General features: G+C 49.3%; 1 protein-coding gene across 1 annotated transcript in view; it reads right to left on the bottom strand.

Moving 5' to 3' along the window:
* LOC116624370 (nodal modulator 1) overlaps positions 1–27,996 on the bottom strand; it is a 53,679-nt gene that overhangs the window by 6,898 nt on the left and 18,785 nt on the right. Inside the window, exons 12-29 of the mRNA XM_032392199.1 lie at positions 25,464–25,638; positions 23,952–24,093; positions 22,870–23,001; positions 21,712–21,848; positions 20,147–20,234; positions 18,131–18,194; positions 17,276–17,371; positions 14,453–14,671; positions 14,278–14,360; positions 13,258–13,417; positions 13,006–13,132; positions 11,418–11,531; positions 10,419–10,546; positions 9,343–9,484; positions 5,843–5,926; positions 4,542–4,652; positions 2,632–2,733; positions 1,100–1,219 (exon numbers count right to left, since the gene is read on the bottom strand). Of these exons, the coding sequence (XP_032248090.1) occupies positions 1,100–1,219; positions 2,632–2,733; positions 4,542–4,652; positions 5,843–5,926; positions 9,343–9,484; positions 10,419–10,546; positions 11,418–11,531; positions 13,006–13,132; positions 13,258–13,417; positions 14,278–14,360; positions 14,453–14,671; positions 17,276–17,371; positions 18,131–18,194; positions 20,147–20,234; positions 21,712–21,848; positions 22,870–23,001; positions 23,952–24,093; positions 25,464–25,638 (2,224 nt within the window). The remainder of the gene's footprint in view (positions 1–1,099; positions 1,220–2,631; positions 2,734–4,541; positions 4,653–5,842; positions 5,927–9,342; positions 9,485–10,418; positions 10,547–11,417; positions 11,532–13,005; positions 13,133–13,257; positions 13,418–14,277; positions 14,361–14,452; positions 14,672–17,275; positions 17,372–18,130; positions 18,195–20,146; positions 20,235–21,711; positions 21,849–22,869; positions 23,002–23,951; positions 24,094–25,463; positions 25,639–27,996) is intronic.

The raw sequence follows: 27,996 nt of genomic DNA, 5'->3' as shown, positions 1-27,996 counted from the left end.
AAAAATAGAATTCTGACCCTTCACGCTGAAAAGGCCTACAACAGTGACCAATGCAGTAGCTCGGGGGCCAGGCTTCTGTTTTACTGCAGATCCGTGGGCTCTACTCTCACTACCTACCAAGTTCAGAACCGGCCGGTGTGAGGTTGGGCCCTGGAGCCCATTTTTGTGGCTGCTGTGTGTTTAATCCTCAGGTGATTCTACTGCACGCCAGGTTTGGGAAGCACTGATCTAAATAATCATCTCATGAATGTGTGCCTTGTTTGTTCTGTTGTTTTTAGTCTGTTTGATACAGGATCCAATGAGGTCTACTTATTGCAAGTGGCTGATAAAACGAGCAAGTTTCAGGGCGCCTGGGTGGCTCAGTCGGTTAAGCGTCTGCCTTCGGCTCAGGTCATGATCTCGGGGTCCTGGGATCGAGCCCCGCATCGCGCTCCCTGCTTGGCAGGGAGCCTGCTCCTCCCTCTCGCTCTGCCGCTCCCCCTTCTTGTGCTCTCTCTCTCTCTCTCAAATAAATAAAATCTTTTTTAAAAGAATTTAAAAAATTATAAAAATAATAAAAATTTTTTAAATGAGCAAGTTTCTTTTAATCTACAGGTATCCCACCCTTGTTGTTTTTTTTCTCTCTTGCAATCTGTCAAATAAATCAGGTTCCAGGTTAATGTCCCACAGTTTCCCGCAACCTACACTTTGTTGACTATATCCCTGCAACATCCTTTATATGCTCTTGTGTCCTCTCTATTTCCTGTAAACTGGCACCAGTTTCTAGAAGTTTGGGCAGGTCAGGTGTCCCGTGCCTCCTGCTGAAGGACCACAACACCCCCAATCATGACATAGGGGTGACCCTTCTCCCAAAAAGTCACACCTGAGCCACTGACCTAAACACATCCCCTCCCCTCATTGACAGCTTCCTCCCAACTGAAGGCATCAGCACTCGAAAAAGTAGAAAAGCATCTAGGGAAATCCAGAATGCAAAAGGGACCGGAGTTGGGGGCCCTCAAATAGCTGTCCTCCCTCCACTAATAACCCGCAGCAAAGGTTGTGAGGTTTTCCTTCTCTCACCGCCCTGATCGGCTGTTTCTAAACTCCCCCTTTTCCTTACCGTGGGATTAAAAATCAGGGTGATGTGTTTATGGTAGCCCACTGCCGTGAAAGAAACCTGAGGCAAGACGTAGTCATACTGGGATCTGGGGAGCGTGGAGTCCAACAGCACAACGTAGTTCTGTGCACAAGCAAGAAGAAGTTACTTTTATAAAGGACTTTATGCTTTTAAAGAAATCCCCAGGTTTATGCATGCAAACCAAGGTTGCTAACTTCAGAAGAGGAAGCTCAGTGGGCTGTTCCATCAGGGACAGCCGTGTGTCCCAGCATCTCGGAGAGAGCGTCTTCCGATAAAGCTTTCAAAGTCTGCGGAACTTCTGTATGAGCATATTCAACTGCGACATAATTGTGGTCCTTTGAGGATCCGACTTTTTGAAACACAGAAAGTTATTACGAGCCACTTCTGATGAGGGAGATACATGATCCAACTGAGAAAGACTGCTTTCAATCCAAAATGAGGTTGACTTTTAAGGGAGGATACTTAAGTGGCCCGTTAGCTGGCAAGTTCTAAGAACACAGCATCTTTGGAACCGTCCGGAGCCCCAACGGTGTGCTAGGCACCGTGAGCACTGCACAAGGCAGACACCTGTTCTGCTCTAAGCCATGGGCAAGGTCGGGTTTACTGCTCCCATCTCAGAGCAGGCAGTGAGCCCAGGTGGAGTCTGACCCCAAGCCCATGCTGTTTCTGCAGAGCCGTGCTGCCTACGGCGGCCCCTGCAAAGGGCGTCTCGAGAAATGGGAAGCGACTCCAAACGTCCATCGCAACCTATTTCATTATTTTACAGCCATTTCATGCCCCAAAAGGGCCACAGTTTATCATCCCTGGGGCAGGTGGTAAGAAGCCGGGACAGGGGTGCACTTCTGACAAACGCGTGCCAGGCCCACCAGGAAAGAATCAAATTCTTTGAAAAGTTTGCTCTCACCTTGACAACTACAATAGCCTGCTCTGTCCAAATACAATTGATAATAAACATTCTACAGTCAGGAAAGGATGTCCACCGTTAAGGGCTTGGTTAAATAAAGTATAGCATTTCCTATATTAGAGACTATTGTGCAACCATGAAAAACCATGTTATAAAGGTTTAAGGATGGGGAAAAGATTTCGGATATATTCTTCGTTGAAAAGTACAGGCTATAAAACAATGTACAGAAGAATCCTAGCCTTGTGTTATTAAAATAAATATATGTGTATACTTACATCTACACACACACAAGCACACACAATGAAAAAGACCAAAGGATACCTGTCAGCACGTGAACAGGGGTTATTTCTGGATGATGGGATTATATCTGATTTCCACCCCCCCCCAAAAAAATCTCCTGCCATGGATGTGTATTATTTTTGCAAAGAGATAAAGAACCAATTAAGAAAACATAAACCCTACAGAGCCCAACCTTGATTCAGAGAGCATGTCAACCGTTTCCACAAAGAGGTACTGGGGGTAGGGGGATGAGAAAACTCTTTCCTTAAACTCAGAAGTGGAGTTATTCAGATGAAGACACGGCTAGAAGGCAGCCCTGGGTGTTAGTTACCTGGCCATCTCTGAGCAGGGGCGGAAAATGGAAGAAGAGGGACTGGCCCAGGGAAACCGTCTGGATTGGGTTGTCAAGGTTTTCACTTTTGTAAAGCTTTACCTGGAGAGCAGAAAACAAAGCAGGGCGTGCTTTCGAAATTAAAATACAATAAACATTTCGTTTCAAACACTTCATTTCTTCTTCGGGATGGCTTAGCTCTTGGGGGGGTGGCGGGGGAAGGATCTTTGGGAACACAGATGTTTGAAAGAGAAACAACCCGCCCCCTGCTGGAATACATAACGCATTCCTCCGTCGCCTGAGACTCACAGTTCCATGACCTGCATAGAAATGTTAAGATTTTAAAATCGATTCCAGCAACTTAAGTTAATGCTCAAGATGGTAAGTTAGTATAATGATAATAGTAAAAGGAATAGCTTCTACTACAGCTATGAATGCCAGGCAAGCAACAGGCACTTCGTACATACGTCGTCACCAACCCTGGCTCTGAACAGGCATCATCATTACCCACAGGGAGGCCCCGAGCCTCCACCACCTAAAGTTGCACAGTTTATATGTGGTGGTGCCTGGGGCTCCACCCACGTCACTGAGGGTCTGGCCCCCCTGCCATGGCCTCTCCATATGCTGTACCTTCAACTCCACAAGTATTCCTTAAGCTCAAAACACATTCCCCTTTTGCATTTGGTTGTCCGGGCTGCTTCCAGAAGCAGTTCAGTCTTGTATTTCTAGCCTTTCTCTTCGGCCTGTTCTCATTCTCACTACCACAAGCAGTGGGACAGGCGAAGGAGGTACAGTCCTGGATGCCACAGGAGAAAGCCAGTCGCCCCTCCCCAGGGCCCAAGCTGACACTTGTATATAGAACACGCAAGTCACGAGGCATTTTCCTAAAACAAAAGTCATAGACGGGAGGCCAATGGGCCACATCCAAGACCACACATGCGTTCTTGTGCCGTATACGGTGTTCAGAGCAAATCTGAATTCACTGACCATGTTTAAAAACCAGGTGATTTCAAGTAACTCTACCTTCCAGCTTCTCTGGGAAGTTGGGAAGTGATCCCAACCCTGGGCCAGGATTCCAACAGGACAACAATCACGCGGAGACGAGGAGGGGGCGCCATTCCCTCCCGTCTGCTGCAGGTTGCCCCACAGCCCACCCAGCCCGCTCTGCTCGGGGCCTGCCCGCCCAGCCCCCACAGGCAACAACACGCTTGCAAACCTGGAAGGAAGAGCGAGTTCAGAGGGGAGTTAAACCCTCAGCGCACATTCTCAGCCAAGTCAAATGTGTCATCGTGCATAAAATTACAAGCGCCTCTGAAAAACACATTCCCGTGGCAATTCACGGACATTTTTCAAGGGGGATGCTAGAGCAGGGTATAAACATTTCATTAACTGCAGACAAGGAGATTTGGTTAGAACCTGAAGAGATCTTGAGAGGTCACTGAGTCCCAGCTCCCGTGTTTCCCAGAGGAGGAAACCCCAGTCCGCAAGATGGAGTGACTGCCTGTGGCAGCGGGGTGAGCAGGACACTGGTCAGACTGCCTGACTCCCGGTCCCCTGCCCACCACCTCCACCCTGGACAGAATTTTAAGTTACAAGGCACTCTGCCTTAAAATTACCTTTCCGCTTTAGACTCTAGGTTGTATGGAGCATTCATTAGGCTGCTACCACAACGCTTCCAAAGACTAATTTCTAAGCTAAACAGAGAGTTATATGAAAGTATGAAGCCTTTTCTCTTCCGGGCCGTCAGCAACCACTCTCCCAGATACATGCCGGGATCTCAGCCTCAGCCCTCAGCACTTCCACCATCTGTCCGCGCTCATGCGAGCACCGGGCAGGCCCACATATCCCGCTCCTACTCTCCTCAGAGCTGAAAAGAACACAACACTTTCACCGTAAAAAACTGGCCTTACCCATAATGTAGGGAGATACTCGGAGGAAGTGATCACGTTTCCACTTAAATCAAATTGATTGATCTGCCGGAAAACTATGATGCTTACATCATCGATGTCATTATTGCCGACCTAGAAAGAGACCAGGAACAATGTTGGTGGCGAGGAAGCTGGGAGAAGAGCTTCTGCTCTAGGTGGTGACATCCTAGGCGCTGTTTCATAGCAAACTTCACCTCTTCAGTAGTCCAAGTCCAAGGGCACAAACTGGTGGTAAGGAGGTGGGCACGGCTGGCCCAAGACACGTTTTGTTTGACTAGCACAGAATATTTTTTTTCTAAAATTCCATTATTTGCCAACAATTTAAAGAGAAATTTCACACACACCAAAAGCCAGACTTTCCAGCCTCTCGGGGAAAAAGAGACAGATGTGTTTGCCTGGCAGCCATCAGCAGGGGCTGAGGCAGAGCCACCCCACAGGTGGGTAGGTGCCCTGCCGTTTGTCCCTTTTTCCGTATCTGCCAGGCCGTGGTCCCCAGGACTGTCCGTGACCCTGGCCTTGGCCACCATGGCAGGGAAACATGAGATGGTAAGATGCCACCCTCATTTAAAATGCCAGATGCCATAAAGACATCAAGAAAACCCACTTCTCAGCCAGGTGGTCCTAAATGGCCCACCCCTCTCCTAAACCCTCATTACCTTCATGCCTAATGCCACCTAATCAAGCCACCAAGAGGCAGCACCGCCCATCTCACCCCTCCCCCCGCCGTCCCACCCAAATCCTCCAGTCTAGCCAATGAGTTACTCCGTGGGAGAAAAGCTTCACTTCAAATGATTCCCGGGCTCCTTCCTGTGACCTGGAGGGAGAGCCGCCTCCTTAGAGATCAATTAGCTAAGTCGTGATCCAGAATATCAAGAGACTCCACCCACCAAGTGGAAAAAACAAGGTCATCTGGATATAAGAAAATCGGTTGGCCCTGACACCGATTAAGCCCACGTTGTCTTTATTACCCTCCCATGATCTGAAATGCCACTTAGACCTTGAGATCCTCAACTTGGAGAATAATGATCAGTTTGCTGGGGGGAGGGAGGAGACAACAGCTCGAATTTCTCCTCCGGATTCACGACAGCAATGCTGCTCATTAAAACCCCACAGGAGATGCCGCGTGTGAAGCTGACACTATTCGAAGAGGACCCTTAACTAGGACCCGGAGCCCCCCCCACCCCCACTCCACCTCAGAGGAAAGGCAGCTAGCCAGAGCTAAAGCGTTTCGGATTGGGGAAGCGCTCATACCGCCACCCGTCCACTGCAGTTTCGTGACTTACCGCGATTACCCGGTGGTGGGGGAGGGCCCGCTCGATGTGGTCGTTGCCTTCTGCCTTGAGCTGCACGTGGTACACACATCCCGGCTGCAAGCAAACCCAGGGATCACGCCTCTAGAAAGGGGCTCGCTGCCCGGAACCTCATCCGAGCCTGCTCCGACCACAGGCCCTCACCACGACCACGCTGCCATCCCCACCCCGCCACCGGTCCCAGTCTGCAGCCTGCTAACCTTCTTAAGAGTCCCTTTTAGAAGCACCCTGATGAAGGAACATGTATCTGGAGCTCTGCAGTTCCTTCAATCCCCAAGAAAAATTAGATTTGGCTTCCTGCTTCAAAACTGCTAAGCACAATACGCTTATTCTGATAAAATCGTTCTCCCCTGGCTGTCCACCGCTCCCTTTGCCTGCATATATATGTGGAGTGACATCAGCCATGACTCCCGAATGCTTACAATGGACACGATTTCTGCCAAGTGAGATCTGAGAATTTCCTTCTTAAAAAAAAAAAAATCTGTTCTTTCTCAAGCTTTTTATTCTATTGCTCAATTTTACAGGCATACGTGAAGTTTACCAAACAAATCATTACTCTAAGAAAGCTTTCAGAGCAACCAATTTTTGATCAATAGCACAACTGACCTGCTCACACATTAGGATCTAAAGCATCGGGCCGAGTTCAGAGGGGTCTATATGCAGCTAACGGGGGCCAGCCCTAAGATGTGATCGTTTATTTTTAAACTAGCATGGATAAAAGGCTTCTGGTCTCCTAAAATAATGTGTGCTTTGATAGCTGCAGGGTGTGTTTCTTCCCTTTTAAGATTCTGCTCGTTGGGATATGTTGCTTGAGCTATTTTATAATGAGCACGTGGCACCTTTACAGAGACAATAAAGCTATTGTTTTTTTTGAAAACAGAACAAATTCACGATTGCCAGTAGACACATTCATTGACTTTACAGGTGAGTTAGGACTGGCAGTATCAGGTTCAGCTCAAAAGAGCCATTTGTACCCCAGGGAGGAAGGGATGTGAGCAGTCACTTGGGCAGAAAAGGGGACGGCACTGCCCGCTCGCTCCTGCACCTGGACCACCGGGGAGCCTGTCCAGGCAGCTGCTCCATCCCAACCGGCCCCCTCCTCACTCGGGGCCCAGCCGACTGGCTCAGGGACTCGCCCTCATCCTTTGGCCATGGACTCTAGTGCCGCAGCTTCTTGCCCAAGATGTCCTGACAACAGTGCGGGGAAAGGTGAAATGAATGAACGAGTCCTGCCTGGGGCGGGGATCCTTAGGAAACCTACAACAAAAGATCTTCAGCCTCATGTCCTCTGGGAGACTGGCAAACGAGAATCCCAAGCCCTGGCTGAGGAATGGCTAAGGATGTCCCCCCAGAACTTGTGGCCTGGCACATGAAGGCGTGGGCAGCCCCCAGGGTGACTCTAAAAACTACTGAGAGCACTAATAAATTACCACCTATTAGAAGAAACAGGAACAGGGGGAGGAGGAGGGTGTCTTCAGAGCATCAATTAAAATTGGAAATCTACTGCGCCGGAGAAGGAAACTATCTTCGGTTTAATTACACACAATGTGTTAAGCTGGTGAGATTAGAAGAACACGTCTGGGCCAGCGAGACGATGGGAGAACCAAGAAGGTGATGGAGATTTTGCGTCCCCGCAACCGTAAGAGTGAGGTAGGCCAAGAACACAGAGTCCACCCAGAGGAAGGAAGGCTCCTGCCCTACACAGGCACCCACCCAGATCCCTTCTCAAGCTGCCACCCCAGAAAGCTACAAACCAAAACCTGAGCTGGCAGCTTAGGTGAGGGCCGCCTCGGGGGAAGGTTTTGTTTGTCGACATTGTGCGTGCCACATACACTGACCTATTTAACACCCACAGCCGACCTCCGAGGTGGACGTCACTCTTATCCTACATATGACTAAACAGAGAAAGGATAAACCCCTTGCCTGAACATATACAGCTAAGCGATGACGGAGGCGGGATTCACACCCAGGCAGATGAGAGCAGAAGGTTGTTCGTGCAGCCAACAAAGGACGGAACTGCAAGGGCTAGGCTTGCACGGATCTCGTGAGGCCGAGGAGCTGGCTCCCACAACTGGACACCTCTCCCTGGGCCCTGGCTACAGTGGCATGAGGCCGTGGTGTTCCGCCTGTCTGTTCTCTGTAGAACCACTGTCACAGGAAGGGAGCGGGCCTGCAGGAAGCACATTCCTCAGGGGCAGTCCCCCCCAGCCCCAAGGCGGAGGACAGCGAGAAAGGAGCATCGCGGTAAGACTTGTGCAGACTCCTAAGCACGGCAAGACAACTGTCATCTTGACGACTCTGCTGAGAACATGCCAGACAGAGGGAGTGGTGGGCAGAGCGGGGAGCGCAGAGCCCACCCAGTTGGTATGCATCCAGCTGGACCATCAGAATTCTAGTCCTCAGCACAGCCAGGGAAGACACCCCCAAATCCATCCTCCTCAGCTTGAATACCCCAAGCTCACCAGGCAACCTTCAAACCTGCCTTCCAGGTACCCCAGGATCTGACACTGGGATGCCCTGGACATGAGTATTTTTGTTTTGGGGCAAGAACAGCTTTGCTCCAATGTACCTAAATAAACTGGGAAACTGGCTTACATTTCAGCTCATGTGATCTGGGCAAACATTAGCCTGCTGCGGAGTTATGCGTGCCTGTCTCTGCAGTCAGCTAGGAATATCCTGTGTGTGACTCTGAAAGCCCGGGGACCCAACCCCAGATCCAAGGGGCCCAGTCCAGCAGGTGTTGTCCAACCCACACTCTTGCAGTGACCACACAGTACACAGGCAGTGTCTGCTGAATGAGCAAATGCATGAATGCAAGAATACAAATTGAGGAAGCATCATAAACCCTAAACTGAATGTTGCAGCTGAGCAAAGGACAAATGAGTTGGTTGTTTGGCCCACACAACAAAGTTGTGGGTTTGTGGGGTTTTTTTAATTAGCTGTTGACACCTAAAAGTCAGGAGTTTTCACATGGAAATCTGAACTTCGGACTTGCCTTTTAACAATTCGAACGATCTGGCAGCACTGAGCCTATCTTCCCACGTGGCTACAAGGAGCTGGAATGGAGTGGGAGCTGTGCCCTTTGCATGGGCCCTGCCCTCTAGAGTTCACCACACTCCTCACCACTCCCTAGTGGGCACCCAGCATCCTTCGGCCATTCACACGCCTCTTCTGGCCCCACAGGCATTTGGTCTGAGAGCCCTGGCCTACGCCACAACCGCCTAATGCCGGGCAAAAGCTGCACCAGACCCACTGTTTTCCAACTTCATTTTGCCACAAAACCCCAACCCAATGTGTCAGCTCAATGAAAGGTAAACTGTGCCAGATAAGACAGGGATTAGGAGGGTTCCAGAGCCCTAACCCCCCAGCCCCAAACCCCTTGCTCTGCCCATTCCCACCAGTCTTGGGGGGCACAAGACACCTCTGAATCCAAGGTGAAAAGACCCACTAACAAAAAATGTCCAAAGTCTCACCAGCAATCCACGTAATCTGAACTTCCCCTCTTCATCTGTCACAGTGTCTTCCCCGTAAATACTACAGTCGTTCTGTCCCACTGCCTCCACGGCGACACCCTGCTCTGGTTCCCCATTCAGAGAAGAAACTGTACCATAGCAACTAGAGCAACAAGAGAAGAAACGGAACATGGTAAGTCCCGTGGTTTTCTGGAGCACATGAAGGATTTGTGGTCAAGTGTCCCGCGTTTACCAACAATTTACGGTTCCAAACAGCCCAGGGGAGAACTGTACCCCGATGACCCAGGCAAGTCAGTCCCGGCCGTGTCACTTCCAAATCCGGCCTTCCTGCCTGAAGGCTCGAGCCAGCCGGAAGGCTGTCACCGATTTCTCTTCTTTTACGTTTGAAGGGATGCTCCAGAAAATTAAAAATGGCTAAGCCTTATTTTATTCCATTTTATCTCATTTTCATTAAGCCGTATTTTAAGTAAGGAAGCATCCAATGAAATGAAATCAGTTTCTCTCTCATTCCACATATTCATTTGAAAATGGCCCATTTTTCTAAACTTTCTGATTAATCGATCTTTACCTCAAGTGCTTCCGTGTACTTTTACAAATACCTGTGTGTGGTGTGTGTGTCTATAAATAAACTTACAGTGTATTGTGTATATTAGCACAGCAGCATTTGTGCAAACTGTCTCCGGAACTGCTCTCAAACACTGGAAAACGTGAGCGGCTGGGAGACAAGGAATGGAGGAAAAGCTAACATTTTATCCTCTCTTCAACATTTTGAAGCCTTACTCGAGCGAGTTCATTTCCTCCTTTGTAACATTTAGTTCGTTTCAAGCTCTTGTAAAAATAAAACTTTTAAGCAACTAAACAGGCTCTCTCGGGCCAATTTCAGAATAGGAACTTTGTGACAGAATCACTAATTTGAGGAATCCGAAGAAAAAGGCAGCAGTTAGAACTCTCTGGACTTGCTATCTTATCTCCTCTGGCTCCTGAATGGGGGCGAGGTGGAGTTCCCAGGAAAGAGAGGCCTGAGGGGGACTCCCCAGCCCAGGCCCGGAGGACCGGGGAGCAGGCGGGCTGCGCACCTGTAGGCCGTTCGGTAGCCGGTCACGGTGATCTTCAAGTTCTGCCCCTCTTGAACCTCGATCATTTGTGAGGACGGTTCGAAACGGAATTCCTTCATCATGGGTTTGAAGTAATACTGGCCAGGGCTCTGCCGAGAGACAACCACAAACTGAGCCTCTGCTGCCACCTCCAGGTATGGCTGAACGGGGGGCGACTAAAGTCGTCAGGGACGAGAATGTGGCCACCAGAGCTCTGGGGCTTCCTGCACAGACAGAAACGGTGACTAACTCTCCAGTAAACAGGTGACAGCGACAGCAATGACAACTCTAACAACAGCCAGTGTGAGGTGCCCACAGTACTTTTGTGAGGTAGAAACCTATTTGAATGTTATAAAGAAACTGAGGCTCAGAGAGATCAAGTAAATTCCCAGAGATGACACAGCAAGTAAATAGCGGACGGAAGATTCGAAGCCACTCAGCGTATGATCTTTCAGCTCCGCCTCACTGCCTGCCGGAGACGTCCCCGTAGCCGTCACTTTATTCCCAGGACTCAAAGAACAGCCAAGTAACGTACGCTTCCTGAGTCTCCATTGGTCAGGGCCCCAAACGACATCTTGAGGGAGACGGTGCTGTCCTCCCGCCATGGGGACCACAGTTTGCAGAAGAAACACAAGCTAACCCCCAAATAAGGCTTTGCATTATCAACAACGCGAGACCACGCTCTCGCAGAGGGATGCCTAGGAGAGGAGTCGCTGCGGCCAGGGCCATTAATTACATTGTCGTCGTGACAAGCCGGCGGCCAGAAAACAAGATGTGTCGGCGGAAGGGAACATGAATCAGCAACATTAAGTTCTAGTAAGAGCAATACTCTAATTACATTTGGTCCCCTAAGAAACGTAAAACACTCCACACGGGGCTCTGTTCTCACATTGTCAAGCGCTACCTAAGTCACGCACGCCGTGTCCCCGCGCTCCCAGGGAGGGGGAAGACCGGCGGGCGGTAAATTACAGGACACCTTACCAGATTGGAGAACGTCAGAATGCCATTGTCCTGAGTCAAGAGGTTGGAACGAAACATGCCGCCGCTGAGGGATAACAGGACACCAGGGAGGGGCTGGTCATCCTCGGCCTTTATCTGGGGGTGAGAAAGGAACAGCAGAGCAAGGTAGACTCCTCTTACCCACTGAAGAGAACATTTCAAAGGTCAAGAGGTAACTCTTCTGGGTTGTGTTTTTTTTATTGTGATCCGCTGGGGGACAGAAGGTCTAGCCTTTGTCCCCAGGGGTAACTCATATTAAGAGTTTGGCGGGCAGCCTTCCAGAACTGCCGCTGTGCCCACACGAGCGTATAAGCATCACGGCTAGTGTTGACTGACTTCGCAGTGGGGGGGGGTGAATCAAGCATGGGGCCCCGCCACACGGCCCTGCACCCCTCTGTATCCCCTCAACCACCGGTCCCTGCTTCCCGCTCTGCCAGGCCACACCGCCTGCCATACTGTGTCCTCACACACAGCATCCTAAAGCAGGGGGCGGCCGGCCACGGCACGCACACTGGCCACCTACTTCTGGGACAGAAAAGGTGGGACCATCAAAGCGTCCTGGAACATGTATATCTATGTGCACTCACGGTTTCCTCTATTCTTAGGGAAACGGCTGGGACATCGTGCACTCTGAATTCAAAATGACGCCACCACGCTGCACACCAAAGTAGCTGTGACCACTTACAGTTCTCTGAATCATCCACGCACGGGGCCCTACTCGCTCTTCAAAAAATGGACATTGTCTTAATCACTGCGAATCTAACCTAAAACCCAGTGTTTCTATGGTAACTTCCTTTGCATTCCTCAGTCACTGCTGAAGTTGGGTGTTTCTCCTACATTTATCAGTCACTTGTATGACTTCTGCGAATTGCCTTTTCCTATACTTTGCTGTTCTTTTTTCTATGGGGTTGTCATTTTCTTATCGATTTGAGCAGTTCCTGGTAATCTGGGGTATTACTTATGGTATAAAGAGTTCTTCCCAGTTGGAATGTCTTTTAATTTGCTTTAAAATGCATCCTGCACAAGAGAATTTGAAATCTGTATGTGATGTCATCTGTGCTTCTTTTCCTTGAACCTCTATGTTGAAAATATTCACACTCAAGGACCTCCAGACTTGACTCTGGACATCACACAGCATGCTTCTTCCCAAGAACGATGGCGGGAAGACAGAATGACATCAAATACCACTCTAGGAACATTCTGTCCTTTTACACAGAACACAGTTAAGGATGAGAGTTTAAAACACTCACCAAAAGGTATGCAAACAAGCTAAAGTCAACAGGTCTCCAAATTACGCTGGGTGAAAGGAAGCCCCCTAAAAAGAGTACATCCTGTATGATTCCATTTATGTAAATTCTAGAATATGCAAACTAATCCACGCTGACAGAAAGCAGATCAGATCAGATCAGCAGGGAGGGACGGGGTACAAGGTAACTTAGTGGGGTACCAGATTGTCACTGTTTTCATGGGTGTACCCATATGTTGAAATGATCAAATTATATGGTTTATGTGCAGTTTACTGTATGTCAATTATTATACCGCAATAAAAATGATTTTAAAAACGTGTTACCTCAAAGCTTACGCCGGCCAAAGCATACGCCTTAAAGTCTCCTACGGTTCCTTCCACCGCGGTCAAAACGTAGCCTTCCTTCTGTGAGGACACAGTGTACTCCAGGTCGCTGTGCAGGGGCCCGACACTGGACAAAAAGCAAGCCGATGCTGGAGATGGCTGTGCATCACACCTGCGGGAGGCCTCGCCAGCCCCGTGGAAGCCTGGGCTCCCCGCCTGGTCCCAAGCAAGTGCTTCTTCTGCGGGGCTTACCTATAGGCACCTCTGTCATCAGTGAAGACTGTGATCAGGGGTGAGCTTGCCCCCTTTTCACTGATGACGATCTCAACTCCTTCCAACTCTGGGTGGATCTGGCCTTCCAGAAATAAGCCAGCTTTCCCATGGATCTCAATCAGCTTCCCTGGGCAGCTTTCTACACAGGGAACAAACAGAAGAACAGGACTTAGCTGTCGTGGGAGGGGGCATTCTGGTTGGCGGGCTTCCCACTAACGAGGGGCCTGAAACGGATAAGCTAGGTCCAAATGAGGTTAATACATAACAGAAACTGCAATAATCAGGGAACCCAAGCCTCCATCCCTGAAAGGCCTTGCTCAAGGGCTGGGAATGTGAGCAGATAAATCTAACAAAGGCTGGGTTCGCACTAGCCCTCTCTCTCCATTGTCACAAGGCCTTTCTGGCGGGTAAGAGGCTATGCAGCAGGACCCAAGGCGGAAGCTCACCCCAAACGGGCTGCCTGCCAGAAAGCCACGTTACTCAGTATGCCCTCCTTCCAAACACAGACCACGTAAATGCCCAGGATCTAATGAACCCATAACGCTAGAGGAAATGGTCGGAAGCCAAAAGACACTATTCCACCAGCCGTCACTTCTAATTGTCCGGTCCCAAGAAGACCCTCCCTCACCCCTACCAACAAGTATAAACACCATGAAGAGTTCAGACACACAATGGCTAATGCTCACATTTCAGTAAGTGAGGGCTTTGCTTTTTCACCGGCTTTTTGGTGGCAAACTAAAAATGCAGGGGAAACAGTCGGTAGCCCTTCTCCAAAGAGATGGCCCAAATTCTAATAACTGGAGTTACTTTCATCGACGGAGACCTTCCATTCACTCACTCACTCACTCGCCAAGCAGTGACAGTTCTATGCCAAAGGGCATTTCAGGAGCCTTACTACAGAAACGGCTTCGTGGGAACGACGACACGGAATACGTTTTTAAATGCAGGTAGAGGAACGGTTGCAGAGATGTGTCTGGGGCTCACTGAGTTGACATTTACCTCCGCTGACAGTGGCTTCCATGGACGGGGGGTAGAAGAGCAGCTCTTTAGACGAGGGTGTCACAGTGATTTTCTCTCCGGACCTAAAACGATGGAAATACTTCCATGTGGCTGGTTCGGCCCTCTGCTGGGAAGGCCAGCAGAACGGAGGACAGCACAGAGACAGGGAGCTTACCGTGCCCAGTAGGAGAAGTCATAGGAGAAGGGGCCCTGTAGCTCCTCCACCATCTCCTGGACGGGAGGCTTGGCCCTCCCTCCCCCCGCGTCTTCCCTGCCGCTCTTCTCCCGCTCCTGCTTGCGGCTCTCGATCTCGGCCCACTGCTGCTCCCTCCGCAGCTCCTGCACAGACTTCAGGGGGCCCAGGACCAAGGCGGGTTCACTGTCAATGGACGACCTGGAAGAAAGGAAGGAGCAGCCGAGAGCAGGTGGTCACCTATTCCTGTGGTCGGTGGCAATCCGACATTTCGAAAAGGACTCATCGGTAAGGAAGAAACCAAAGCCCTTATAGCGCCACCACGGCGACACACTGATCGTTTTTTTAAAAAATAAAAACTGAACATCTCTGTGATGGCAGCAGGATCGAGTAGCTCTCAGCTGGGATGAAGTACTTTGTGACTTGAAGAAAACGTCCAATTTCCCGTAGGACGTGGAAGTCTGCACGCCACCATCTTTTTTCATTCAACCCTGAGAACACTCTGCTGGAGAAAAGGTAAGCTGGACAGATGGCATTCCCAAACCAGGTGGAATCCACATTCCAGTGGGAAGAGGCAGACGATTAACAGAAAATGAGGTCAGGTAAGTACAACAGAGAAAAATAAAGCAGCGTGGAAGGAAAGAGTGCTGGGATGGTGGGGGTGCTGTTCTTTACTGGGCTCCCTGGCAGAGGAGTATGGCAGGCAAGGAAACAGCAAGTTCAAAGGCCTTGGAGCCTGGGCGGGAGCTCCCCTGGGGAGAGAGCCAGAAGACTGAGGTGGCCTGGGCAGAGGGACCCAGAGAAGAATGAGATGGGTCACAGGGTCACCGGGCAGCAGGTGTTAGACTAGGGCTTTGCAAGCCTTGGTGTGGACCCTGGATTTCACTCGGAGTGGGATGGAGAGCCACGGGAGTTGCAGGCAAAGGCATGACATGATCTCTACTTCAAAAGGATGAACTCTGCCTTCCGCATGGAAAACAAACTGTCATGAAGCAAGAACCCAAACAGGGAGGCCAGGCAGGATGGCTGTGGCAATGATCCAGGCAAGAGACAGTGGCTCAGACCAGAGTATGGAGGGGAAGTGCTGAGAAGGGACAAGATGGCAAGCATATTTCAACTGTAAAGCCAAAAATCTGCGCATGGACTGGTTGGGTATGGGATGCAGGAGAAGAGTCAAGGACCATCTAGAAAGATGGCTGGAGAGGCCAACAACCAGGAGTCCAGTGTGGGATCCGGTGAGCACGAGATCCCCGGGAGGGATCCAGGCAGCCATGTCCAGCTGGAACATGCGTCTCATACAATCCCCACCATAAGCAAACAAAACAAAAGCCCCTCTGAGGCTACAAAAATGAATTCAATAAAGACTGAAAATAAGGTAATACGGGGTCACGACTGGTAAGAATATGACTTTTTAGTCCCACCAGTAACTGCTATGTTCCAAGCAGAACAGTAAAAGGCATTGTTCCAGTACCAGACATAGTCCCGGGCCCGCAAGAAACACTCCCACGTCCATCTCCTAGACACCTGGCTACCCTGGGGAATGGGGTACCCCTTCAACCCACTCTCCTCAGTGAGAAGTCAAGGGCTGTCCCCGACACTCGTCCCACCTGACCCCACTGGTCAGTGTGTTGCCACATCCTGTCAATTCCATCTGCTCAACAACCCTCCCAGCCACCCAAGGCTCCCCAGCCCACTACCAACCATCTGGCTGAACCCCCATCAACTCCTACCGTCTGGCTGAACCCCCATCAGCTCCTTACTTGATCGTCACAGTGACATCAAGGAATGTCCACCTGTAGGCTTCTTGTACCTGCTCACTCAGCAGCGAGGGGGAGCTTTCTGAAGCAAAAAGTCATCTCTCTACTTAAAACACGTCATAGTGTCCATGTGACAAAGCAAAGACCCTTAACACAGGCTGGTGCTACCGGCCTGCCTCCCTTGCAGGCCCCCCCCAACCCTCACGGGGGCCAATACAAAGCCCTCATCGTAGGTGCGACCTCACAGTTCCGTGTGCAACACCCAGATGAGTGTCCATGTCCCCTGTGAGATTCGAAGTCCCACGAAGGCAGAGGCTGGCCCTGAACACTAAAGACTCTCCACAAACATTTTCGGCACAGGTGGATGAGTTGAAAAGGCAGTGGACAGAAAGATGGAGACACAGCTGAGAAGGTCACTTAAGGTAAGAGGAGGAAAAGTTACTCAAGGTTTCCACTCTCTCTCAGAAAGATGTTCATGTGGCCAAAATTCTTTCATTTCCCGAGAAAATTAGGGTGTCAGATGCACCTCACCACACTGTAAAAATTCCTCTCAAAGGGGACATTCGCATGAACCTGACCCTCAGTGAGGGACTGCCTTTCATATACTTTCTCCCTCACGACCCTGCGTAGATCAGGTGCCATCTCTACTTGCCCAGCCTTCAAGAAAAGGTCTCGAGAAAAATAGGCAATTTTTCTGAATTCGCTAAAACACCTGAAATACAGTGAACAAGGCAGAGATTTTTTTTTTTCCGCCTTTAGCCAAGGCAGGGAGTGTAAAAGGTTCAAACAAAAATGTAAGGCACAGAAACGAGCTGTCAGAAGGCTCTCCCTCAATCCGTAGTTAATTCCGGAATCATAAAAGGAGAGGACCAAGGCTGTGGTGAATTTACGGCTATGTCATGTAAGAGGGAAGGCCGTTTGTATACATACCTAGAGATAAGAAATCAAAAATAATTTCCAGAGTATCTGTTAGAGAAGTCCCCCAGCCTCGTCCACCACCACCCTCGCCCCGCGCCGTGCTCAGATCACCGCGGAGCACGAGCCTTACTTGATCGTAACAGTGACATCCATCATTTTGTCAGTGGTGATAGTTCCAAGGACATGGTGGCGAATGGCTGTCAACGTCAAGATACTAGGTGACGACCTATAAATTAAAGTGGGAAAAAAAACACCAGCAACATCCCCTAGTTGTTCTTAAAGGATCACAAACACACCCTTTATGGGCAACCGTTCTGACCCTGAAATATACTACACGAAACTGCTCTAAGTTTGGGGTGAGCTAACTCCTGACGTACCTATCAGTGTTTTAAAGAATCAACTAATTTTCCGCTCCAAAACTTGACACCTCCAATTCCTGGTGAAACCCTCAAGCGTGTGTAAAAAATGTAAAAATGGGAGGCTGGAGTTTGAGAAACTCCCACCACTGAGGGCTGGAAGATTTAACCAAAATGATATTTACACCACTTGAAAACCTCAGACTTCCATCTTGGGTTACAGAATTCTGGGGAAAGATCCCAGCTCCATTTCCTCAGTAATTTATCCAAGTGCTGGGGTGCCTGGGTGGCTCAGTCGGTTAAGTGCCCAACTCTTGATTTCAGCTCAGGGTCGTGAGATCGAGCCCCGTGTCGGGCTCCGCGCTGGGCATGGAGTCTGCTTAGGATTCTCTCTCTCTCCCACTGCCCCTCCCCACCCTCCACTCACGCTCTCACTCTCTTTCTAATAATAATAATAATGTATCCAAGTGTCTTAAAATCCTTACATGGAAATTCTTTTTTATACCTAACTTTACCTCTTCCAGAAAAGAACTTTCCTTTGTTTATCAGAAATAACTGAAGAAGAGGTGTGCGCCCTCTACTCCAGAGGAGGCTCACACACGCCACGGGGCGGTGAACACCCAGCTTACGTGTCATAGGTGTAGAACGCTTGCTCAAACCGGTGGCAGGAGCGAGGGGTCACCTTGTACACACCTGCGGCCAGGAAATCAGAAGTCATTTTCAGAGGAGGGTTTCTACCACACTGAGCACCTCCAGCCCTGAAAATCTACCGGCAGCGCCTCTCACTCGGACACACACACAGCAGATGCGCAATAATGGAACCCAAGATGCCTTCTCCGCTGCCTATGGCAGCTTCTTCCCAACAACCCGCTCCATCTCATGGCCCCTCACAAGCTCAGGATTTCATTTTCCGTAACTGAACAACTCACACTAGTTTCATCTGCACAGATCAAGCTAACAGGGACGTGCACACGAAGAACAGGAAGTACATTTCTACCACAAATGAGATCGAGAATTTTCCACTAAACAGATTCTATTAAAGATCCAAAAGATAACCACAGCCTGACCTCCTTCCTAGAAATATTCCTAAAACGGAGCACGGAGCAGAGGAAGGCCCCGAAATTTATGGAACGATTGCAGAGGACACTTTTATGCCACAAGCCTACGTAGGGTAATGATTAGGCGCCTAAGTCGTTTGCTGGAGGAATACAGTCAGTTTCAGGAAGGAGTGAAGCCTAATGATTTATTCCCCCAAACGGTCACTAACCCACCTTTAGGCCATGCTTCCTACAAAAACCTGAAATGAGTTCTAACTATCTCTGCTGTTTTCAGCCCACCGAGGAAGCCCTTATGCAACTACTGGCAGGCAAAAGACTTGGGCTTCTCCGTTCACTTTGTTCTTTCATCCTACAAATGTTGACAGAGCACCAGCACCCACTACAGGCCAGTTATCATGCCGGGAACAGCTACACGGTGGGGAAGAGCGTGTATTCTATCTCGAGAACCAAGAGAAGTCACTGAATTATTCACCAAGAAAATGCAAAATAAAACCACCGTGAGTTGCCACTTTACGCCCACCGGGACGGCTAAAATCAAAAAGACTGTAACGGATGTTGTGAGGAACGGGAACCCTTGTGCGCTGCTGGTGGGGACACCCACGGGCACACACGGCCCCTTCAGAAAACTGTTGGGCAGTTTCTTAAAAAATGACACATAAATTTACCCTATGACCCAGCAGCTCCATTCCTGGGTATCTAACCCAAAAGAAATGAAAACAGATGTCCACACACAGACTTGGATGCAAACGTTCACAGCAACATTATTTGTAAGAGCCAAAAACCGGGAAATGTCCATCAACCGGTAAGTGGACACACAAAATACTATCTATCCACATGAGCGTATTCAGTAACGACAAGGAACAGACCACTAATACCTACCCCAACATGAACTTCAAAACGTTATGAGAAACTTCAAAAATGTGCTAAAGGAGACAGACAAAATACCACTATAGTAGGATTTCACGTATATGAAATGTCCAAAAAAGGCCAATCCATAGAGACAGAAAATAGATTAGTGGCTGCCTGGGGCTGGGAGCAGAGATTCACTGTAAACATGCATGAAGAATATCACCAGGGGGATGAAAATGCTCTAAACCAGATTATGGTTATGGTCGCATAAATTGTGTAGGTTTACTAAAAATCCCTGTATGTTGTAAATGGGTGAATTTTATGGTCTGCAAACTGCACCTCAACAAAGTTGTTCTAAGGGGAGAGAAGCCACTGAAGGATTTTAAGCAAGGGGGCAGATGGTCCAATTTTTATCTTCAGAAGATCACTTTTAAGGAGAGGTCACTGGCCCGTGGTATAGTATTTTTCAAGGGGAATGGGCCCAGCCGTCTCTACCCAACTCAAACCCGGAGACCAGGAACGCTCTCCAGCCACCCCGCCCCGCCCCGGCTCTAATTCTCTGGGTCGAAACACCACTCCCTCCAGCGGAAAGAGACAGAAAAACCAGCGTACGCTAACCACAACCGAAATTGATAGCCTGACGCAAAGAGAATCCAGGGAGGAAAAAAAGGCCTTTACCACAATCCTCGGTGCCTTTCCATTCTCTAACTCAGAGCCCATCAATCCTTTCAGACTCACCAGGCTTGGACAGGCAGAATCGGTTGACTCCTTTGGAGAGGTTATAAATCCCCACGTTCTCAGGTCCATTTCCATCCTGATAAAATTCCTAAGGAACCAAAGCCAATACAATGACTTACTAGGGGAGACGGAGACACCAAGATGATTAATAATATTTCTGTTTCTGAACCAGTCATGTGTTTTACCCATTAATCATTTGAGCAGTTGGGTGCCACAGGAAAATTAAAAACCTTCAAAAACTTCCCACAAAAACATGCTCTTTTTCATTCAATCAACTAATATTTATTGAGCACCTGCTATGACAGACCCAGGGCTGGGCCCTGGTGGCTGATGTGGCTCCTGCACTCAAGGGGCTTACGTTCTAATATGGAAAGACAGAAAATCAATGTGGTCAACAAAGAAATGAGATTTTAGCTAAAAAGTAACAGCGCAGTGGGCTGAACAGCCAAGGAGGCAGGACAGAGTGGGAGCGCGGCAGGAGCATCTCGGCTGGCCGGGCTCAGGGCAGGACCTCTCCTGAGTAGACAACATTGGGGCTGCAGCCTGAATGATGAGAGAAAACCAAGCACACGCACCGCCGGGAAAGATGACTGAGGGAAGCGCATGTGCGAAGGCCCAGAGGAGGGAACGAGCCTGGTGTGGAGGTGAAGAGAAGGCTGGTGTGCCGGGGCCCAGGCAGCAAGGTGGAGAGAGCGGTAGAAGGCTGGGGGGGAGGAGAGGGCCTTGCTGGCCACTGTTCTGGAATGGGGATCTCGTCCGAAGGGAAACAGAAACCCGCTGAACAGCTGAAGGAAAGGAACAATCTCCTAAATGTCTACCACTTACTCTCAACTGGGTACCAACTAACCCATCTCCTGGAACCACATGGCTTGTGCAGTATTTGTCATGAAGCAGTTAGGGCAGTCGACTGGCACTGGAAACAGGCTGCCAGCCCTCCAAGGGTCTAACATGAGCGGTGGCTTAACTGCCGCTTGCCTCAGTTTCTCCACCGGAACCTGACAATGACATCTGCCATCACCAGAAGCCAAAAAGTTCTACAAAACTCATGAATGGACCGAGACGGGCCCACACACCTGTTCTCTTTCCTGAAACCCAAGGGGCACACTGCCTGTCAGGGAGATTCCATCGACAAGACAGTAAGATCCGAGCCGCTCTGTCCTCTGCCCCGGAATAAATATACCAGAGAAAGTGACTCGGTGGCACCTATTAATAATAATAGCAGTGTTCACCGGGGAAACCAAGTACAGAAGAGGTTTCCTTAAGCTTCACTACAACCCCAAGAAGTGGAAATTATGATTCCAGGGCTACAAAAAACCAATGTGCTCCACACGACAGCTGTCCCAAGTCACTCATCAAAGTTAGAATTTCATGCGGGGCCAGGACAAGAAAATCTCCCAAAGGCATCTTTCCACTAAGCGGTTTTAAAAAGCTCCCTGTGCTTTCCTGAATCGGGGGATGAGTGGAGGGCAGAAAAGGATATTTGACTTAACGATAGTTAAAATCTTCTTGGCATGCTAGCACCTTCCCGCTTTCCAAATAAGAGAACCCACACGAGGCAGGCATACCAGAGTGATTGCGTGAGAAAGGGAACATCGCAGCATGTAGCCCGTCTGCCTAAACTCAATCGTTGACACGTCGTCCTCCAGAACCTCCACCTCCAGACTCTTGTTTTTCCAGCACCAATCTTCATGCATGATGCTTACTGGAAAAGCCACAATTACAGACACACATGGGCACAGAGCACATCACCTCCCTGAGTAAAAATTACAAGGACTTAATTATTTTTAACGTGTATGCGCATATATGCGCACGCACACACACACGTAACTGGTAACGCTCAGGACAAGTAAATACTAAAGAGAAAAATGAAACCCATGCTCATTAACATCAGCAAGAAAGAAATTCGATGGCGTCTCAACAGCACGCTCACAAGTAAGATATTTAAGGGGCAGCAAACTTTTCCTGTAAAAGGCCAGAGAGTAAATATTTCCAAGTCTGCAGGTTGTGCAATATTCAACTCTGCCTTCATAGCACATAAGCAGCTGTCGATAATACATAAGCAAATGGGTGTGGCTGTGTGTGAATAAAACTTTATTTATAAACACAGGCAGTTGGGCCCCCTGCCATCGTTTGCCAACACCTGATAGAACAGAAAATATAACTTCCCAGATAAAACAGCCTACTTTATAAGCTATTCACTGCCAAGAGGCTCTAAACTGAGCTTTGAAAAAGCAGAAATACAGCCAACGGGTGGCTTCGAGAAGAGCAGGGAAAAGGGAAGCAACACTGGCCAGCACCTACTGCTTCCAGACGCTGTACACACTGCATTTCATTTGGTTTTGCACTCTCCAGAGAGGCCGTAACACTCCTATTTGAGAAGACGAAACGGAGTCTCAGGGACATCACACAGCTACTAAGGGGGAGGACACGTCAGTGCCATTTCATGCTCTCTATTCGGGCACTTAGACATAAAATGGCACGAATGAGGGCACCCTCCCCAAACAGCAGACGCGCGTGGGTTGTCCTGACAACGTGGCAGTGAGGGGCAGGAACAGCCATTCCTCCATTATCCCCCACTGCTAAATAATGCACGTTCAAGGTCAAGGGGCAAGGAAGACGAGTAAAAGGTATGCAGGTGCGGTGCAATTCGAGAGCTGGGTTTGGGAAAGTTCTGAAAGACAGGAAGTACGTGAGAGCCGCGAGATGCCGCCTTTGGGTCTTACTTTTGTATTTTCCAGGGAGCACGTTGTCAAAGGTGAACGTCATTGAGTTGACCTTGCCGGAGAGCTGGAGGCTCCGCTTCTCGCCCTGGCGGCTCACGGACTGCAGCGTCACCAGCAGGTCGCCGCAGGTGTCTGCAGAGCGGAGACAGGAGGGCCTCGGATGGCTGCCCTCGCCAGCCACAGCCCAGCCTCGAACCCTCCACCCCAGGGTGCTGCTTTCCACCGCTTATGTCCCGAAGGGCAGTGACAGCAGGCTTCCTTTCCAGCCAACATGCATCTGCTCGGCCCTAAGACGCCTCCCCTGTGCAGGTCATCAGTGCCAGACAACGGAGCCACCGATGGTGAAAGCCACCCCATCATCTGTTGCACAGCCCCGTGCGAGCACAGAAGACAGGAGAGGGAAAACAGTATTTCAGAGTGCCTGCTAAGTCAGATGGAAGGTGAAACGGGGGAAGGAAAGTATTTATGGAGCACCAGAAGCCAGAGAAAAAGAGAGAAAGAGGACAGGCACGCTGCCTGACCTGACCGTGTTAAAGCCTCACTAAGACCTTCTGAGAGCCGTAGTATTCCCATTCTACAGAAGAGAAAACTGAGGCTGAGCTTACTGTCTCACAGCTGGAAAGTGACCGAGCTGGGAAAAAAGCCACCTATTGTTCTTTTAGGAGCCAAAGCAAAAATACTGCAAGGGAGGGACACCTGGGTGGCTCAATTGGTTAAGTGTCTGCCTTCAGCTCAAGTCATGATCCCAGGGTCCTGGGATCGAGCCCCACATAAGGCTCTCTGCTCAGCAGGGAGTCTGCTTCTCCCTCTCCCTCTGCCTGCTGCTCCCCCTGCTGTGCTCTCTTGCTCTCTCTGGCAAATAAATAAATAAAATCTTAAAAAGAAAAAAATACTGCAAAGGAAACATTTCTAGTGACTTGCCATGTGGCGCTTACTCAGAAAGAACCGTACGCAATACGGATTTGAAAACCACTTCCAGGCGCGGTTTTGGCATTCACCTTGAACGCCACCTGACAGGGAAAAGCTCACCAAAATCCCACTTCCAAGAAACTATCTATTTTCGCTTTCACCTGACACCTTACCCAAACAAGAGACTTTCCCAGAAACTGATGCCAAGAACTGCACAAAGGCCACGTCCATCACAGGCCTATCGGTCACAGCAAGGGGGAACATCTGCGGCTTCAAGGTCAGCCCCGCTCTGGTCTCCGCCTCAGGAACCATCACCTGCAGGGCAGGGACACACAGGACGTCAGTATCTGCGTCAAGGCCGTGGCTCCCCCTGCCTACAGGGCACCAGAACATTCACCCAGGCCCAAGGCTAAATATTTGAAGGACAGAGGTTCACTTCTAGGCCTAGTTTTATAATCACAACAAATCCTCAAACAGGCCATGGGAAGAAAACGTGTTTCTCGAACTAGCCTTCAGCCCTGCCACAAAGCCCATGAAAGTCTATCTGGCATAACCCCACAGAGGCACATGGCTGTCATCGGTCACCTGTACCCTGGGTGGAAACCACACTAAGCCCCAGAAACTTCTCCTGGCTGAGGTCACTCACGACGTAAGCTATGAACCTGTCAACGCTATGTGGATGTCCCCCCTGGCTGACTCAGGCCACTTTCTTCTTCTTTTTCTTCTGTGTCCTTTCTTAGGCTAAGAGGGACTGGGGAAGAGGACAGAGATCACCTATGTCCTCCCTAGTAAAGATTACACCCCAAAGTTGCCCTTCCTTGGAAAAGTCCCTTATACTTTGAAAGGGCTTCCAAAGGCTTGTCAGCGTGGCCAACTTCACAAGAGCTGGCTGCCTGGTAAAGAGCTATGAGCTCACACACCGCACTGTTGGGTGGAAGCAGGGAAACCAATCTCCTCGCACCCCATCTCCTCACGGGGGGATCCCACCTGCTCTAGAGGAGAGCACAGTCTCGGGGGGGCCCTTCCCAGCCCTCTCTGTCCCCTCACCTGCCCTTTGTCAGGGAGGAAGAGCAGCTGACTGGACATGTGGGGGCCTGAGCTCCCAAGTCACAGTCTTCCCTGTGGGCAGGGCCATCACTGAGGCACAGTGGGCTGACCTCTGGCTCTCTCTCCTCTCTTGCCTGCCACCCCCACCTGTGCTCAGGCCTTCACCCTCACAGTGAGACCACAGGTACAGGGTCCCCCCAGCTTCTCCGCCTGCCTCAGTGGAGAAGTCAGATGGTGCCGGACCAGCCATCTTCAATTCAGGGCGAGGTGGAGAACCACCAGCTCTACCCTGGCCTCGGGCGCCGAAAGCCATGCACTGTGGGCTTGCCATTAATAAAGGGTTAATTTGGGGACTTATGGATAGTCTATAGTAGCCAGAAGCCTGAGAAGGTGCAGGTGTGATTGGCAGCCTGGAGCAAACTCCTAATAAACATCGGGCCTGGGAAAAAAAGAGGCCTGTGTATCATTTCCAAACTGGGTGCCCGTCTGCTCTACAGTGACATGCAGGAATCTAAAGACCTCAAAATAAGAAACTGGGAGTAGAAATGCTCCGTCACCCCAATCTGGCTAATAATAACCCTTTAAAAAATCATTGCCTCTTTTTTCAAATATCTTAAATAGAACAAAACTCATCATACCTGGACTTTGTAGGTCCCTGGTTTTGCTTTAAAACAAAATGATCCATGAGCATCCGTCTCCACGGTGACCAAAGACTTGTCCTTGTCTTGAGATGACAGGACAACTTTGTATTTACTCATCTGCTTGACGGTGTCAGGGAAGCGAATGATTGATATCTGGCCACAGACACTGAACCTGCAACGAGGGGCCCATTCATTCCAGCATGAGAACTCAATTACCACAGGAAAGGCACTTACCAACCCAAACAACGCATCCCTCTTCCTGCCCCGGTCCCAGGACTAGTTTAACCCTGATGAAGAGGTCGAAAAGCAACCCAAATGACTCCAGCTTCAAAAAGCAACCTTTGGAAGGAAGATTGAACCTCTCTCTGTATAAGGGACAAGGCACAGCGGAGGCCCATGGCGGGGTGGTTTGTGTGTTCCGGGTGACATCCGCAATGCCCCAGTTGCGGAAGCAATTTTCAGAAAAATCTGTCGATGATAAAAATGCTTCAGGTAAATTGGATCGTTGATGGTGCAGCAGAAGCCTTTAAGCAGCCTAAAAACCCGTGGCATTGCCCAGGCGGAACGGGGCAGGGGCATCAAAGACACCTTCCTCGCCTGTGATTATATGTAATTCGTGGATAAAAGCAATCAGGAAGACGGGAACAGAAAAGGTAATTAAGTTTAAAATAATTACAAAGCCAAAACTGAACTCCTTACGAGCGAGGAGCCACAGAAGCGACCTAGACTGAGAGGCCCCATTCAGGTAATGACTCGGGTCGGAGACTCTCGATGAGCAGTGTGCACGCTGTTCCAAAGGGCACACAGAGCAGCACGTGAGAGGTGCATGCCCAAGCTGGGAAAGGGCAACAGAGACCGTCAGCCTCAAGTGATGTTCTTCACTTCTGAGCTCCGGACTTGTTAAAGTGTAATAAGGCACCACGGCTGGAGGCCGTCACTGCATCCTCAGCTGACGAAAGGTTGTATTTTCCAATCTTAAAGAATCATTCTGGATAAAAATCAGTTGTTCCTTGTGACAGAAAGATGATAAGGAAAGGAGGCTTTGATGTGGGATAATTAGGGGGTACTCTCAACGCTGGAACACCCACCCTGCTGCAAATAAAAAGGGGTGGGAGACTGTGTGTGTGAAATCTGAGAATGAGGACAAGCCAGTCATCTCTTTAGAGCGAAGTGACTAGCCTGCCACCATGAGCTCAGAATCCTGAGCAGGGGGCAAGGAACGAGGGCCCACATGCCCAGGCCAGCCAGCCACCTGTTTCTGTATGGACTGTGAGCTAGGAATGCTATTCCTACTTTTACTTCCACCTTTTTTTTTTTTTTTTTGGAAAGAGGCAGGTTGGCAGAGGGAGAGAGAGAATCTTAAGCAGACTCCCTGCTCAGTGATGAGACTGATGCAAGGCTCGATCTCATGCCCCTGAGATCACGACCTAGGCCGAAATCAAGAGTCGGATGCTCAACCGAATGAGCCACCCAGGCACCCCTAATTCCATACTTCTCAAGGGTTAAGAGGGACAGAAAATCAAAGATTAATAATATCCTGACACATAAAAACCATATGAAATTCTCATCTCAGGGTTCTAAATAAAGATTAATGGGAACACAGCCGTGCCCATCCATTTATGACTTGGCTGTGCCGGGTTTTGTCACAGGGGCCGTATGGCCAGTGGGAAGCCTACAATATTTATTCTCAAGCCCTCTACAGAGAAAGTGTGCAGGCCTCTGATCTAGATTTGAAGGCACACATTTTGGTTCTCACTTCCCCCTTTCTGGGCACTTTCAGAGTAAAAGGACAGAAAGGGAATAGTGATGAGTTATCCTTAAGAACCTTTCATATTCTCTCTTGATTTGTATACGTATCACAGGGAATGTCACCTTATTTGTCCCAAGCTGAACCTCTCTGCTTCTCTAATATTTTAACCATCCGGCCTGTTTTAGCTCATATTCTCAAAGAGAAGTGTCCAGCTACCCCAAACCTCGAATGTATATTGGTTTTAGTTTAAAAAAACTAAACTAAAAAGCCGGCAGGACAGTGTTTTGTTATGCTGAATCCCTTAAAAAGTGATTTGTGTCAACAAATTCCTCCATCGGGGTTTAATACATTTATGGATGGAAATTCCTAATTCTGGTGTATTGCGAGATTATTCTCATAACCATTTGGACAGAAGTCAAAGCATTTCCTTCTCAAATAAATGGGGATTTTTTTTTTAAGAAAGAAATATGAATGAATTAAAAGGCAAATGTGTTATGTTGGCCCAAAAGGGAGATGAATTTTCCCAAAGATGCTCAACAAGTATCGTTTTTCTTTCATTGACCCAAATATTCCGCTTTAAGGAAAAAAATAAATACAAATACATTTCCCCATCTCCGTGAATAGCACCTCCTCCATGTACACAGTTATTCAAATAAGAAATCTGGGACCCCCACAGCACAAGGCCTGCTGACTCCCTCCCCACATTATCTGTCAAATCCATCTACTTCTCTCGCCCTCCCCTGACGGCCTCAGAACATGCTGTTCCTGCTGCCTGGGAAG

Source organism: Phoca vitulina, unplaced genomic scaffold (genome assembly GCF_004348235.1).
Source record: "Phoca vitulina isolate PV1807 unplaced genomic scaffold, GSC_HSeal_1.0 scaffold66, whole genome shotgun sequence".
Lineage (NCBI taxonomy): Eukaryota > Metazoa > Chordata > Mammalia > Carnivora > Phocidae > Phoca > Phoca vitulina.
The sequence above is the reverse complement of the archived record's forward strand: the minus strand, read 5'-3'. Positions and strand labels throughout refer to the sequence as shown.